Source organism: Siniperca chuatsi, linkage group LG6 (genome assembly GCF_020085105.1).
Source record: "Siniperca chuatsi isolate FFG_IHB_CAS linkage group LG6, ASM2008510v1, whole genome shotgun sequence".
Classification (NCBI taxonomy): domain Eukaryota; kingdom Metazoa; phylum Chordata; class Actinopteri; order Centrarchiformes; family Sinipercidae; genus Siniperca; species Siniperca chuatsi.
In genome coordinates this window covers 14,699,083-14,716,986 of record NC_058047.1, presented here as the reverse complement: position 1 = coordinate 14,716,986, position 17,904 = coordinate 14,699,083, and the positions used below count along the sequence as shown (strand labels likewise).

Genomic DNA, 17,904 nt, shown 5'->3' with positions numbered 1-17,904 from the left:
TTTAACAGATAATGGCGCAGTTGACTGCCTAAATGTTTGATCATGCTTTGTCTAGCTGGGTTTTGAATGTGACATTTAACAGTATCTGCATGTGCAGTGGACTCAGCTTTGATGTGAATGTATTACGCAGAGCTCATTCACATATTTATAAGGAGGAATTGTCTGGGGTGGAAAAATGCTCACCCATTATGCCCCAGCAAAGGCTACTCTTTATCCTCTCAGAATTCCAGCTCTCAACTTTTATTCAACCACCTAATTTGTAAGCCCCATTCATTTTTATTCACTCGGAGTTGAATTCATTCAGTCAATGTCAATTCTTGAAATATTCAATAATGTGAATTAATCCAGAGATTACTCACGTAGAGCTTTGAACGATTTTCTGTACATGAATTAGTTGTAGTGGGAAGACCGGTGTTGATTTATGAGCAAATTGAAGTAAACCGCTTGTGAAATCTTGCACGTGAGGGGTAGAAACAAGGTTAAAGAGGAGCTATGGTACAAACATAGCCTTTCACTATTGTTCACACATGAGAGATGCCTTTTTCCTACTTACATATTGTGGACGGCTTTGACTCAGCTGCTTCCACGCATGTGAAACAAGACAAAACCATTCAACCAAAGCCATTCAAGCACGGGTCACTTAATTTGTATGCACTGGCAGGGAGGAAGGCAGGTGCACCTTAAGGGGACCAAAAGCTGGAGGGGACAAGGTGATGCTGTACAGGGTTTGTTGTAATAACTGCTGTGGTAACAACAGAGTAGGTTTTATTTGTAGTCAGGGGTTTGACAAACTCTTGCTGCTCCCTCAGTCAAAGGCTCCATCTCAGCATCAGTTCAGACAAAAATGATACTGTAATGAAAAACAAATTCAGAATAGATCAATTTCTCCATACTTGACGAAAGATTTAGGAGTTTCCAATGACTATGAGACAGTTTTTATACAGTTTTATACTGTTATACTGTGTCTGTGATGTTAGGTGTTGGTTTCAGCATTGGGTCTGTGTGGATTATAGCTAGAAGGCTTCAGATGTGTCCCACCGGCCACAGTCGACAGGATTATTTTAGGGATTAAGAGCCTGGTGCTCTGTACCTTGGTTGCACAGCACTACAGTATGTCCTCATTCTCCCTTATTCTCTGCAACAACTCAACACCCCACCCCAATATATATATATATATATATATATTGGGGTGGGGTGGTATATATATATATATATATATATATATAGATGGATTGGACATTTAGAAATATTCTAATTGTACTTGTTCTTATTTCATGCACATAAATTGTAAATTTTTTACATTGTACAAAATATGTAGTGCTGCAACTAATGATTGTTTTATCGAGTTCAAGTGGACATCTTGTTTTTTTTGTCAACAGTTCAAAACCCAAAGATATTCAGTTTACTGTCACAAACAAAAGCATTAAGAAGCTGAAACTAGACCATGTTTGGCTATTTTGTTTGACAAAAAAAGTTATTAATAGATAGATAGTTAACTAATCAGCTCCAAAAGGTGTTTCAAAGGTGTTTAGGGCAGTTAATTTGTCATTCATTTTGTAATTTTTCCAAAAATAATGGTTTTGTTGCATACACTGAGTATTCATTTTTCTATCCACATACACATGATACATAATTAAGTGGGACAGTGACAGTGAGAAATAGTTTTACTTTGTCTTGGTACAAAATGTACTTAGGGCCCTATTTTAAATGTGCAAGCACAACGAGAAACGCAAAGTGGGTCTTGCGTGCATAGACTGTGTGGGCATCTCACAGCGCAAAGTGCAAAAGGGCTGGGTGAAGGTGAATATAAATTTGAGAGTGTGATAATTGATAAATATCTTCTTAGCCAGTCACATCACTGTTCATATTGCTCTGAAACAGCTGTGCCAATCACAGTGACGCGTGACGACGGTAGCTTAACAAATTAAGAATTGGTTTCTCCAGGAAATCATGTTGCACCACAAATCCGCAGTCAGAGGCAGATGGTGTGTTTTTTTAATAGGTAATTAGTACAATGATGGTAGAAATAAATAAAAAATGGTTTATGTGATCACATCAATCCAGTGCTATTTCAGTTATAATTTTACTGTATTTCACTTTGCAAATGGTTGCACCATATCTTATCTATGTGCCACAGCAGTAAATAAAACATGAGCTGCTGACTTTTTGTTTTACATTGCCAGATATTGAGATTATAAAAAAATAAACCCCACTGGTTTCAGCTCCTCAAATGTGAAGACACGCTGGTTTTGCTCTTCTTCTTGGTCTTCTATGACAGTAAACTGATTATCTTTGGTTTTTGGACTGTTGGTCAAAACAAGCAATTTGAATATGTCAACTAATCAATTAATCAAGAAACTAATTTGCAGATTAATTGATAATTAAAAATGTGTTAATTGCAGCCCTGCATATAACCCTTTAAACATGTAACACCCTCCCTTATTTCCATCATTCCTGTCATTCTTTAATAAATCAAAAGTACTTTAGCAATCTAAAAATAAGACTTCACAGCAGAAACACCCTCAGATTTTCACACACTGATCACACCTAGCCTCCTTTCACTAGTGCTTCAACATCCAGTCAGTCAGTGTGAAATGCATTTTCTCATTTGAGGATTCATTGAACAGTTGAGCTCTGTTGAGGGTAGTGAGTTGTTGTAGAGCGTACAGTGCAGGTACAGTCGTCACACTCACCATCTCTCTCATTATGTGTAAAAAGGCTAAAATGGAATGAAACATCTGCCCCTGACTTCATAAATTTTTATGGCTATATCACACTCTCTCATTATACTCTTCAAAACACTTATTTCATTCAAGCCGGTTAAGTGGGTGCCGCTATTAACAGAAACACAAAAGCATTGTCTTTAAGCAGATGTTCCACTTGATACTGTGCACCGCTAATTTTCTGACTCCAGTTTAACGCGGACTGGCAAGTGAAATATTCCAGGTGGTCTTCTCAGTGGTTGAAGCTTAATTTATACTTCAGTGATTAAGTGTCATTCAAGATGACGCAGGACAGAAATGATACAGGGCTGTTTTGATAGATTTGAGTGTTGCCTTTTTTGAATGATCACAGATGTGATCATATGTGTCAGACAAGCTGTGATGGGAAGTGGAATTTTTTTAGATTTTTCTTGTACCTCGTTATAGTAAGGAGATGTACCGGCCACTTTGCTGACCTCCTCTCCTTTCAAAACAAAATGAAATATTTCCTCTCCTCCTTTATAATGCAAAGTTTCATCTTATCAGGAGCCGCTATTTCTTTTGCAGAAACCTTAACTGGGCTTGGCCTTTGGTTGCTATAGTAACAATGCATGCTGTCTCTGTGGAGAGGAGGTCGTGTGGCTCACATCTGTTTGACAACACCTCAAGTTGCTATATCACACTCTCTCATTATACATTGTCTCATATACATCAATGTCCTCACAGATCCATATTCCTCATATATGTTACAATCTATTCCTAACTTTGTCATCATGATTGTCCATATTGTAATTTTACTATGTGGGTCTATTCTGTACAAACAACATCTATTGTGTACAGACATTTGCCCTTGAGGCAAATTTGTGATTTGTGATATTGGGTTCATTTAAATAAAACTGACTTGACTTGACATGGATACAGCCCATCATGTGACAAAGTTCTGTTAACTGACACTGTGTACTGAAGAATAAAAAACCCTTTAGTATGCTTATTATACCAACTACATGTAGCTATAATCTGTTATTTTGTTAAAGGTGAACAAATGATATGCCAAAGTTAAAGGTGTACTGATCAATATTTTTATATTAACAATGGATCAAATGAGTGCATGTATTGTGAAGGTGGTCACTTGTAGTGACGAGCCAAGACTTTTTACAGCCTGCAACTTTATGGTTTTGGTTCAGTGTCACCGCTCTTTCAACCCTGCTTTAACTTAAATTAAGTGTGATTGCAGGGTTAGGATTGGTGACTTGTGACAAAAATAGAAAAAAAATTAATACTAAAACTACATCTCATCTACTGTATTTATCGGAGAAAATAGCTAGAGTCGTAAGGCTGATGTGCTGTTTCCCTTTTAATTTGAGTCAGGAAAAACGTAGAGAATAGTACATGGCTTAAAGTTTAAATAGCCTGTGTGTTTATTATATAACTGTTACATAACAAATCTCAGACTACAGAGGGACCCATCCAGAAGTGTATTCATTTCTTCTGCCAAATGTAGAGAAGAAACGGCTGAATGTGAACTACTAGACTGTGAAACACTGAAATATGTTTGCAAGACGAGATCTGTGGAGTGTCAGGAAGAATATTTGCAGTTGAGGAACCTAGAAAACTATTTTATAAAGCAAATAAGAATCTGGGTCAGAATGATGCCCTAGTGTTAATTATGGCATCCGATCAAAGAGCTTGAATGAGTTTGGCTAAACGGATTACAATCTGCTTCTCTTACCAGCTGCCATACTGTAATTAATGGTTTGTCATCATTTTCCATTCATGTGAGGTGCTCAAATACCAGCTTATCACTTTCCTTTTTTGCACATTGTACATTATCACTAGGGTTTGAATTGAACTCTGTTATTTGAGCCAAAATACAAAATAAAAATGCTTCCTTTGCAGTCACTCACTTGTCAGAAGCAGGGATTTAAAAAAGTATCAATTAAAGCATGTTTTAGAAGTCAAAGCTGCTTCAGGGTGGATGCTCTCGGTCTTTGGAATAATTACCTGCGCTTTGTATAAACCATGGGAAGTCTGTATCCTGGTGTGCTCCTAGAGAAAAGGGGCTTGATGAAAGGTAGGTAGGTGTTAGTTTTGTGCTGCTACGCCCGATTGAGGGGATGAACAAGGGATATGTGGCAGAAGAAAGACCCATCTGATAACATGAATTTGCTGTGGTTTAGCCTAATACTCAAGGTGTTGGTACATGATGTAGCGTGTTGTTGTTTTTAATGTCTGTGTGTTTTTTCATGATATATTCCAAAATTACTTTGGACAGAAAGTGTCAAAGTGTGTAATGAAAGAATGAGGGGAAAAAAAATTCTCTCAAAGAAATGGAAAAAAACAAGACAAGGCAAACCTACTAAAGCCAACTACTTAAAATATCTTAAAAAAAACAAAGGATTGTAATCACTAAAATCCTTGCTTTTCACTGGCATTAAGCAGGATCTAGTCTGGCTTATGTTTATCTGTGAAGATGACAAGCAGGTAAACAGTCCAGCTAAATTATCATAGTGATGACATACCTCTCCATCTAGTAAAAACAATTATTATAACAAATTATTTAAAGTGAAATTAAAGTTACTTTGTAACAATCTGCAGGGAAAGTACTCAAGTAAACCAGTATTAAATCTCTGGTGTTTGGTGATTGCAGACACATCGAGTTGTCCAAACTGATTTCAGGGAGATTGTTGATGTTTCTAGCAGATTTAAGCCGCTGACAATTACCACTTCAATTTTATTACAATACTGTATACATATACAGTATGTTGTCTGTATTCATTTGTTTTTTAATACAGTTTTGCACTCAGTCTGCACTCCATCAAATTGGATGATATCACAGGCAGCCAAAATGGTTTGGCCTAATAACAGCAGCCTAAATCTGCCACACTGGATTGTCAAACTCATGCCAGACTTGATGAGTTCCTATGTAGTTCCTATTCAAGACAGCAGCAACTAAGGAAGGAGGCAGCCAAAGTAAACAACAACACCTGAGACAATGTGCTAATGTAAAAATGGCCTGTTTTGACACACAGCCTTGTGAGGAGGTGTATAGATACAGGCGTCTGTATGAGTCCTTGGTGTGAGATTACAAAGACCGTGAAATAACAGACAGTAATGCTTTCTGGAGGGAGAGTGCAAAGACAGTCAACAGTGATAAGCAATCTGCAAAAACAGTGAAAGGCCATCAAGGACTGGTTCATCACGATGAAGAAAGAGAAGGAGTCCATCAGCTGGCCTGGTGAAGTGTCCTCCAGCCATACTTCAGGCACTGCAGCTTTGTTAAAGTGATGCTTCATCCCAAATCTATCCTTGAAAGGTGGCCATTAAAAGTTTGTAGTTTCCTTCGTCACAGACAGCAGCAGCTGTGGTCAGCAGTTTGTATATATATATATGTACCATATTATAGCAAAACTATGAGTGTTTTGAACAAACTGATCATACAAATGGACAGCAGAGAAGCAGGTCATGCTGCAGGAGTGGCTTGAGACCTTTTGATCATTTTTCAAGCCATAGAAACCTGTCACCATCGAAGTACATGTACACATTCAAGCTAACCATAGCTTCTGTATCTCTTTTGAAGGAGTACACTTTTTAACAGCCACTTTTCAAGCCTAGATGGAGTGAATATTGGATTCTGAAAGGATCATTTTGGGTGACCAAAAAAAAAGAAGAAATCAGGTGAGAAAACAGAAAAATCAATTGCAACTACACTGGAGAAAACATTTTTTATGGTTACCCTGTTTTACAAGGATATAATGATGAAAGCCCAGCAAGTTGTTGACAAGTTGTTCACATCAGTGGTTGTGGGCTGGACACTGGTACATTGTGCATTAATGTTCACACCTTAAGTTCTCAGTGGTGCCACAAAAGTGTGTTAAATTATTAGTCACTGAAGGCCCCATTGAGGTAGCTAGCAAGCGGTGCTACACTTTAAAGCTGTTTCTCTCAAAGGCAGAAAATGCATTTAAAATTAGCTTTATTTTTATCATTTCAATTCATTTTTTCATTTTTAGGTCATGGACACATGTCACAATCCTGAGAGCTACATTTGCATTTGAAGCCAATAGATCTACCATTATCTGAAAATAATCGATAAATAATCTGTGTCCTTAAATCCTTTAAGGTCAAGTGCATTCCTGTTTTGTTGACAAGAGACAGAAAAGGAGTGAGTCTTGCCTCAAGGCGCCATCAGCAAATCATGCCTAAGGGCCAGGAACACCACAGCTCAGGTGGTCAATGGGCTAACTAACCGTCAGGTCCGTGTGGACTTTCCGAAGGACCTGGACTTCTCTCTTGTGTTGTTTTTATTACTATCCGTTCTCCATTGTTTGCCCCTTATTTGTCACAGTGCCTCTAGGGCAGTGGCTTCTCTAAGGGTAGACCAGCCTGGCCTAGACCATTGTCATCAACCCGCTTTCCTGACAGACACTTTCTTGGCATAGAGGGTAAAGAGCTTTGTGGTTAGTGCCAAACTGATTTCCTCGGTGGCTTTACTACTGGTTCTGGCCGTCTGCGTGGCATGTTGACAACAGCTAAAAAGCCAAACTTGATTGCCTCTTTTCCTACTCATTATCACGGTATTTGTCACAGAATATGATGCAATTTCGTAAGTGCAAACAGCTCGGGAATGATGAGTAAAACAACTGCCTTCTGACAATGGTGACTCCAACCTCATCATGTTGTACAATTTACTGACCCTTTGTCTCTGTGCAATTAGCTTTCAGAAGTAAATTGCGTTGCCTTATTAATGGTCACACAGGAATCAGAGTATGGTCCTAGAATACAGCCTATTCAGAGCCAGGGATGTTTGATTATTTGTGTCTGGACTGAAGGCCTATACTTTGTTCACCAGATGTTTGGTTTTCCATTGATGATCACATTGTTCAGATACAGCCAGGAGTTGTAATTGTGAAAAAAAAAAAAAAACACTACTATTTGTACCATGTTTTTATAGTCAGTCTACAGCGGGCCTATACAATTGGCGGCCCGCGGGCCACATCCGGCCCAGCAAACATAAATCTGAAATATGACAAAATAAGTAAACTACATATATAGTGTATGGAAGTAGCTAATGAGTGAGCCATCTCGCTTCATTCTCATCTCTGTTGAGAGGTCCATGTGCTCAGTACCGATCTGGCAGGATGTTTACAAATGTAGCGACACCGCTAATCATATCTTTCGCAAATCAATGTTTTCTCATGTGAGTTCTGACCATGCTTAGTAGTTTTTCAAAACATCTGGCTATTGACAGTCACAAGTAGGGAAGTGCTCTACTGAAAATATGTCTCTGTCAACCCTGAAATGTAAATTTGACAATGAAAACTGTCAGTTTAACCCTGCCTGGACTGGCAAGTATTTGTTTATTTTACCGCCATCTCCAAACGCCTGCTATTTTTATTACATTCATTTGCAAAAAAAGGTTTTAAATAGGCTGCTAAAAATGTCCCTGGTCTACATTGTATTTCATTTCTTTGCACCTTTGGTCTGATGTATTCTGTCTCCTGTGCCATTTTTCTGTCCACCCTGTACACTGGATACGTATTTTTGAGTGGCCACTGTACTCACTGTGCATTCTACACCTTTTAACAGACTTTAATATGTATTTTAAGTTGCAGATCAAAGGTCATTCATATTCAGTTAAACTTAAGAACCAAGCTTCTCAGGTCTCTGAAAGGCAAATATCCCTATTACAACACGGTACTAGTGGAGCTAGATATTTTCTTTCAAAGTTGTCACACTGCAGTGACCGGGGTCAGATGCAAGAAACTCTGTTGTTTAAGACTAAAAATTGTTTGGATATAAATCTCAAACATTGTGAAGCCATAAATGTAGGTACACATACCCATAATCAGCGGCTTGAATATGAATATCTGTCTGCTAAACCAGGCCTTTGACTTGTCAATGAAAAGAATGACAAAGAAGTGCCAAATGTCTTTGCTCATTTAGAAAGTCCAACAACAACAGAGCAGCCATCCTAACGCACAACTATTACTCATGGCTCTGGCTATTTTAGTTTCGAGTCAAATTGAGTCTTAAAGCAGCTATAACAAGTTGAGTTGTGTTTTATGACTCACTTTCTGGCACATTCATGCCTATAACTAAAATTTGATTCTTCATCTACTTTATTCGGTTGTTTTTCGGAGTCAGACAACAAGCATTTCTACAGATCTAACTGAAGTGTCTCTTGTCACTGTAGGTGCTACCTGTTGGATGGGATCTCTAAAGGAGCCTGGCTGAACCGCTCAAGCATCATATTCGCAGGGAACGACAAGTGGTCTGTGGACCCACGTGTGTCCATCGTGTCCAGCGTCGGAGACAAACATGAGTACAGCCTTCAGATACAGAAAGTGGATGTAACTGACGACGGCCAGTACACGTGCTCCATTCAGAGTGAGCGCAACCCACGACCAAAGCTCCTCAACCTAATTGTAAAAGGTGCGTATAGGTAGTCCTTGTTGTTCTGTACAGGCACTTGTCCGTGTGTATGTCCTTTTATATATATGCATATATGAACTAGTATTAAATAATTAAATTTACCCCATTTCCACGAGTAGTTAGTGATGGATGTCAGTAGACTGCACCTGTATGTGGCATGCTCTCTGATATTTGATCGGTGGGCTGCTATATTTTGAAGGATAATTGCCTCGTACTTTTATGTCTGATTTCTGTCCTCCTCTGCCTTTATTTAATTTAACATCTTGTTTGTTACTTATTACACGGATCATTTAGCCAACATAATGTCCATAGCGAATTCGACGATATTCTTGTGTTGTCCATATACCTAATGGTCACAGGTGCATCTGGCACCATCTGTGCTGCAAAAACGTCTGTCATTCTCTTATACTCGGAGAAAGAAAGTGCTTGAGCCGTTCAGCTTTGTGTAAAATAATAAAATCTTTTCAGCAGAGAAATTTGTTCTATGGAGGCAAACTGACATTGTAGGGTACATTTTGTGCCCACAGGCTATGCAACACAAAGTAGAGGCTTGTTGGTTTAAATGACTGGAAGTAGACTATGTAGCTTTAATCAAGCCTCCCTGGGTTTTGTCACAGCAGGTAACAAGATAAGATGTGTTTCTTAGGACTCTTGAATTAATTTTGTCTAGTTATTGATATGCTGTATATGTCATTGCATTGGTTAACAGGTGTTAAAGCTTTGAATTTCAGCCTTTAACATAATAAAACTGCCATTGAGCTCTAGAGAGGCTGTCCAAATTGGGCTTCATCTTGAGGATCGCCATGTCTAACAAGGTCAATAGGTGTATTTGTGTTTTATGGGCCATTACGTAGGCTGTTGTGGGCACAGAGAGCTAATTGACAACAGTATCCTAATCGTTGCTTGTTGGGGTAGTAGGGTGGTGGCTGAGTTTGTATGCTGATACTTCAGACTGAGGATTAACAACAAGAAAACAGACCCCTGAAAACCTATCTTCCAAATGCCATGTTCTATTTCTTTAATGGGCTGATGCAAAGATTTACTTGGCTCTGCATATGTTTAGGTTGGAATATTAATGAGTATGTGGTGTTATTAGACAACCTGTCAAATGAAAACACACCTTTTTCCCGTCTGTCTTTAATTTCAGTATTTATTTCACAACATAGTGTGGCTTGCATTCATTGCCCACTGTTAACATCCTTGTTGTATCCCTGAGCAGAAATCAGATGTATCACAAGTGCATACCAAATTATTCTTATTCTGTTTTCAAGCCATGATTATGATTCATTTCAAAGGAACATAATGTTGGAATATGTATACTTCCACACGGGCAGCATAGTATTAACAGAATAGTTAAGGGTCAGAAACACTGCTTTTAGAAGTGTGAGCTATGATATGTGAAATGTGCAAGTGGAAATAGCTCCCCAGCTGGCATTGCCGTTATGAAATATGGACTGAGCTTATGAAAATTATTTTAGGGGTGTGATCATACCTGCAGTTTGTTTTGTTTGGTCTAAACCGTAGTTGAAAGTATCTGTTTTGTTTTTATCCACACTGCCCTGGCACAGAAGCACTAGTTGTTTTTTTTTAAATAATTAAAAAGTCACATCGATTCACAAACAGCCTGTACAGTGTTTTGCTAAACTGTCATCCTGTGCAGATTTCACTGGGGATGAACGGAATAGTCAAAACAAATCACCATTTACTTTCTCAGGTGTTCGTACCTGTTAAGAAAACATCAACAAACAGCACACCATGAGCAATAACCCAGAGAGCAGTATGCTCTCAGCTCATTTTGTTATTCTAGATCTTTTAAGCTGCTGGCTATCACGTGTGAACATACATCTTCTTGCACTGCACTTATAAAACTGAGTGAATGTAGGGTGGTGCCGTGGTTGGTTTGAACATGCCCTGAATTAATTTTGAATTATTGTTGTTGTTTATGTGGCTGTCTATTAAACTGTCAGGCACATGGCTGATGATAAGAGTGTGGCTCACCTCACTCCCCTTAGAAATGGTTAACAAGCCTGTCCCATTATCAGAGGGTCACAGGATTAAAATCCTCTGTAATTTGGAAGTATACTTGATTAAGACATGGAACGTCCACTGGCTCACTTATTGCTTGTTGATGTAGATACACATTAGCTCAATGCCTAAAATATAAATGCAATGCTCTATCAGCACTTGTCAACTTGTCAGAGCACCACAATGCTTTGCAGTTACAGCGACTGTCCCATAGCTGAAAGGTCACAGGGGCAATCTCTGCCACTGCCAATGTGTCCATCAACAGCCTTATGTCTTGTTCAAGTTCCCTCAAGAAAGCAACCCTTCCTTTTGTACTGCACTTGAATAGTCAAGTCACTCTCTCAAAACCCACCCATCCAACTGATCCATCTAATCAGTATTGGCCTCGATACAGACTTTATTCAGTGGATCAGGTGTTGGCCAGATGTGTGCGATCCACAGTAAATATTTAAATATCTCATTTGCTGTGAGGAGCTAATTTTGTGTTAAGTTACTGCTGCTACTTATCACATCCATCATGTGCTTAATGATAAATGTATTTTAATGTGAAGGCACTAGTAGGGCTCTTCTGTGAAACCTTAAGTGTTAACATTGCCATTTGATGTTAGCAACGGTTAACAAACATTGACTCGCTTTATAGTTCTTCTAAAACTATATTGTCTGCACTTTTTGTAGGGAAGTTGTTTTGAAACATTGCATGTCACAGTAAAGTAAATTCAGATTTCAACAAAGATCAATAAAGGACAATGTCTGGTAAAAACAGAGCACTGGTATCATATCAGCACTTGGTAACAACAGATACCCTGAGTCTAGGGATCAGGAGAGAACAAGTCATATCAGTGTATCCACAGAGATTAGGGTTGAGTAGGGTTTATCATGAAATGCTGAAGATGGTTAAAATACGGTCTAACTGCAAGTCTAGGGGTTATGATAAGTAACTCAGAGGTTGGATTATTCAACAGTATTAGCTATATAAAGCCCCATCTATGTCTACTTTTTTTCTTACTGTAACTTATTGCACTCCAGCTAAATTGCCCCATTGTCCATCGTTCCTGATGTACAGTCCTGAGAGTGAGTGAACTGTGGAGCGGTTTAGTGAGTTACAATTAATGACATTCACACTGACAGCGAGCAGAGCTGCTTTGGCTTAAACAAACACTTTGCCTCTGCTTCAGCGACGTTTTACAGGTGCACCATGCCTCTAAATATACGTGTGATAAACCGTCGTCAGCTGCTTGGCGGACAGTAATGGTCACTACAGGACCGTTATGTTTTTGTAGATGTTGGCTTTCTGAAGAACATTCTGTAATGGGAATCTTACCAGGGGTTTTTCGGGTCATGGCAGCTTCTCACCACTGGCCATATGGCCACAATCAAACTGAAGCTAATGTGCCAGCTGTCAGCTGTATAATGTTTTGCAATGCCCAGAATTCCTGATGGATGTGATCTAGTGGCTAAGATTTGGCAACAGTTTGACCTACAAATACCAATTGTTGTTCTACAGTTCACAAATGTAACATGTTGGTAATTTCAGTCAGAGATGTCTATCACTTAAGGTGTTTTTACTGCACACAAACAAGCCTTATTTGGTTAAATAAAGCTTAGAAATAACACTTTGTAACACCGGGCCAACAGTATACTTACAGCTTACTTACAACACATAATATACAAGAAAACAAAAATATCATGAAGTGACAACAACAGAAAGAGATGTGGTCAGTATCTCTTTGGTTGAGATGATGATTGAACTGAATATAACAGTCTAAGTTGAACACAGAGTTCCATAAATATGCTTTGTACGTGTCACTTTTACTGTTAGAAGCTATTAGTAAAGCTTGATGGTGTTATGATTGTGTTATCTAAATCTGCTACTGTTGAGTCATCAGGCAAATGGGTCGCCAGCCGTTGAGACAGAGCTGTGTATCTAAGTGTGAGCTGCAGGCAAGAAGTAAGTCAAAATGCAGATGACTCACTCAAGCTGATAAATGCCTATGGTCACGTCTCTGACAGGGTACTCAAGGTAGTTAAGAATTTGGTTCATTATGTTGCCAGCCACTCTGTCATTTCTTTATTTATGTACAGCTACAACATGTGTGCGCCGTTATGGCACCTCCATAACTTCACACCATATTGTACTTTTGTTTATTTGTTTTGTCAAAACTCTGTGTGTTGTGAATCATTACTTGTCACCGTTTGATACTTGTGTACACATGCTTAAGCCCACTCACAGAGAACAGAGGGATTTCTTTACAGATGAGATGTAGCAGGGGAGCAGCTCTGTCATGTTTCACAGGCTTCTGGGAGCATGCTGTTTTTTTCATCTGCTGAAAGGAAAGGGAAGACTTGCCAAAAAAAACAAAAAAAAAACAGACACTTTAATCTGGGCTTTTCAGTCCAAGCATACAACATTTATTAATGCTGCGACACGAATGTTACAGCTGAAGTAAAAGGATTTCATGGCGTTGGATTTTTTGGCACTTTTGCTTTGCTAGACAGTGCACCATGAGGAATAACACAGAAAATAGGAGCAAGAAGGGATTACTTTATACATATGGAAATATTCAATGGTCTCAACCCATTTCAGGTGCATAGTAGGGTCCTTGACCGGCTGATCCTCTAAGCAATTATGCTTATCTGAAATGTATATCTATGACAGCAGTGCTGGATGGCTTTCTTGTATGTGGTCATGTCATTACAGTACTGTCATTACACATATTTCATCATTGTTACCAGTGTTTGGGGCATGGACAGAATAGAAGAATGCTACAATACAATACAAGTGTGGAACTGTAGCTGGAAACTGGATGTTTTTTAGGGAAAGCCATAATTTCTTTAACTGATGATGGACATGGAAATATACTTAACACTGCTTCATAAATTCCTGATCAGTGATGACTTAGTGATTTGGGAACCCACTGAAAGTTCTTAATGCTGAGAAATGTGTGAAGCTTTTTTGTAATTGTGCTATGTCATTGTTAAAATCTCTTTCCATGTGTAGTCCCCTTTATTTTGAGCTCCCTCTGTATCAGCAAAAATCTGAAAACTGTTAATGGCAACGAGAAGTAGCCATTTATTTTGCCATTGGAGCTACAAATGAAGATTTTTTCTTTTTCTCATCACAACCCATGGGGTTTCCCCCTACCTGAACACAGCAACAGGAATCTCTAGTTATCGACACACTTCTTAACGCATGAATCGCATGCTGCTGTATTAGAGGCAGGAAGATATTGCTGTGACTGCTCACTCATCTCTCAGAATCATTTAATCTCTGCATGACATTTATCCCCCTCAGAGACCTTGTGTCACCTCAACAAATTAGACGTTTGCATCTGTGCCACTCCCCCATAGCTTCATTGCCCTTAAACAGCGCCCATGAGAAGTGAGAAAATTGTGGAATTCAAAACACACTATTGCACTGGCATTACAGCTCAGAGTCACATGAAGTAAAGGGCACAGCCTGAACACTATATTTTTGCTCTTCGTTCTTGTTGCAAATGAAAGAAATCTGAAGCTCCATATGCTGATGGTAAAAAATAAGTCAATGTAATACACATACAGAGAAACCTATGAGAATGTTAATGTTCTGTACAGTGATGCAAAGATGGAGTTCAACTAATATTTTAGCATTGGCTATTACAAAAGTGTTGTTGCAGCATCACACCAATAATTAAATAATAAGTAAAAAGTGTTTATTACAACGTACAACTCCAAAAGCAATAATCATCAGGGCCATCAGGGTCTGCTGAATTACTAAAAGGGTCCATGTTTACCACCAGGTACATTTGGCACAGGTAACTGCTGAGCAGTTAAATCCTTCCTTTAAATACTTGACTTAACGAGATTAAATTGAATGGGTTCTGCCTTGTAGCTGTGCACTGATTATTGAGTAAAACGGCGATATCAGTGACATCACTGACAACCCTATGAACTACGACCATTACCGACTCCTGGTCCTAATCAGCCCAGCTCTTTTCTTCTTGTCTTACTACTCTACTGTACCCCTGGTCTTCATCTGCATATCCTCATCTCCACTATGCATATGCTGACCTATTTACAGTCTACCCTGACCATTATCTGATGCAGGATACAGAGGATTGAGAGATTGGTATCAGGCCCAACCCGCTCTTATACACATCACATGACTACGCTCCTCCTCAGCTGCTATTCTTTTTCCTCCCTCTCTGTTAATTAAGATTGTAGACGTGATAATGTATTAAATATGCACAGCACCTCTCATCTAAGAATATCTTGTCACAGCAAGGAGGGGGAAAGAGGCATACTTCCCTTCACCAGACCTACATGGTCATGTAGTGTGAAGTTTTTATAAATACAAAGTGCCTGTTCCCAGCATGCATCTAATATAAACTATCACAGGATCATGCAGCATAGAAATGAACAGCATACAGTAGATGTGATGCAGTATATCTTTTAAAGGATTTTATGTAAGACCAGTGTGATGTAGTACTTCATAGGGTTAACATTTTCAAAAATGTGAGGCATAATCCTGTATGTGATGAAAATGCTTTGGACATTAATATGGATCAAAGCGGATCTACAGTGAAAACTCATCGCCCACGCCCATGGAGTGAGTCAGTCTGGGAAGAGTGTTTCTCAGCAAGAAGTGAAATGGAGGGTTAAATCTACAGGTCGTCACTCCTCTCTTTGATGTCAGGACAGAGATAGAGTATAATCACAGAGTACGGCATAAAAAGGCCCAGCAAATAGCAGTTTATTCTCAATATGCTATGATTCTGTCACTCATTAATTGCTGGGTGCATTTAACATAGTTTTAACTTTCTCATGACCTGTGTCCGAAAATACAGTCCTGTCAGCCACACTTTAACGCAACTCTCTGAGTTAATCCAGAGAATTAACACCTTCTCAATGACATTTCTCCCTCATTTACTGGTGTGAATTGCTCTTGAGTATTAGCTATGTCAATACTATAAAGTCTAAGCAAAATTGCAACCTAGCTCTACCTTGCTCTTTATTTAATTAAAAATAGATTGCACTGGGTGAACATATTGGTTAAACAATTTCCCATTTAAACTTGATGTTGAGTAGCTTAAACAGCTAAGTTCTCCATATTTCATCGAAACTGAAACATAGCTGGACATTTTGTCAATAGTCTCTGTGACTCACCCAAAGATGAAATTGAATGCTGCTATTAGACTGGCAATTTATATAATGGCCTATAAGTGTAATAAAAAATGAACAATTAAAGAAGCCATTATCCTACCTGAGTAGCCATTTCAGTAATAAACAGAGTTCTCTCCGCATCTTCAAGCAATATGCAGCTGAATCAGTTGCTCCTCAGTTAGAGGACAGCAAACTTCCAAGGGAAAAACAGTGACTGGAGAACACTGATCGATTTGCAGCCTTTAATTGTGCAAACAGACTAATGTTTCGACGCTACTGTGTCTTTAATAGAGTCAAAATGGACAAAGCAATGAGGCAAACAACATATTTAGTCATTTCAGTAAACCCACAGGTGTGCAGTCTTTATTTCTTAACACGGATGTAAAGTGGTTATTTTAGTTCTCTCAGAGAGTTTTGGGCTTGATCCCCTTAACACTTTATCCTTATGTAACATATGTATCTGCACTTCATGCATTTTAAGTGTTAATGACAGCTGAGTGCAGTTAATGACTGACCCCCCTGGTTGATCCCCTCTTGCAAAAGGCTTACATGTACAGTATAATACGTGGTCTCATAGAGGAATATGTAAAGCAGTGTGGACAGGATGGCAGAAGATTTAGTCCTTCGATACGGCTTTAAAAATTTGGGCTTCATCTATGTTTAATACCAGTTGTATACTAAAAGCTGACATTCCTTCATCTCTTCATTGTATCCCTATCTGGTACAACCAGGATATGTTGTTATGGTTACACATGACATTATTAGGGCCAGAGCAGCGACTGCTATTGTAATGCAAGGAATTATTCTTCTTACTCATTCCAAATTAATCGCTTTTTTGAGAGGCTAAAGGTGCTCGAAAACCCATGAAACTCTGCACACTTGTCAGAGTTGGGCATGGGCGTGGCAAAATGGCTCCATAGCGCCCCCTATAAAATTGAAAAATGTATCATCCCAAGACACAAAAGCCTCTTGGGACCATGCCTTAACCCAACAAGAAGTCAGCCATTTTGACTTGAATGTGCAACAATTTTTCGCAATTTACAGGCACCGCACTTTAACGAACTCGTCCTAGGGATCAACTTCAAAGTTTCACAGTGTAATCTAAAGACCTTTGCGATTAAAATTAAATTAAAAGTGTGAGTTTTCATTAAAGGGCATGTCCATGGCGTCTAATTTTGATGTTTCACGAAGAAACAGGAAGTTGCTGTAAGTTCAGTGTACATGGTCAAATCTGCTCCAAACATGTTTGTTAAGAGTCCCGCCCTGAAGACATATACATGCCCAAATTCACTCATAGTCATAGTGCCACCTACTGGCAAAAGGAAATGACACGTTTTATACTTTGACATACTCCTTCTAGCAGGTTGACCACATAAACACCAAATTTTGACAGAAAGTCATTGATGCTGCTATATTGTGAAGCTTGTGTGTTTTCATGGAATGGCGTGCCATTTGATTTACATGAAAATTTCACGGTGTGGTGCACACTGGATGTTACAAACCTGGCATTACAGCTACAGTTAAAACTATTTTTATTTATATTTTTTTCAAATTTTATTAAAATCTTGTTTAGTTTGTTAGTTTTTAAAGTAAATATGAATATGAA

General features: G+C 38.7%; 1 protein-coding gene across 3 annotated transcripts in view; it reads left to right on the top strand.

Annotated features, from left to right (window-relative positions):
- Positions 1 to 17,904, top strand: part of negr1 (neuronal growth regulator 1) — a 137,772-nt gene that overhangs the window by 30,985 nt on the left and 88,883 nt on the right. For all 3 annotated transcript variants that reach the window (XM_044201121.1, XM_044201122.1, XM_044201120.1), the window contains exon 2: positions 8,896 to 9,134. In XM_044201121.1, coding sequence (XP_044057056.1) covers positions 8,896 to 9,134 — 239 coding nt within the window. The remainder of the gene's footprint in view (positions 1 to 8,895; positions 9,135 to 17,904) is intronic.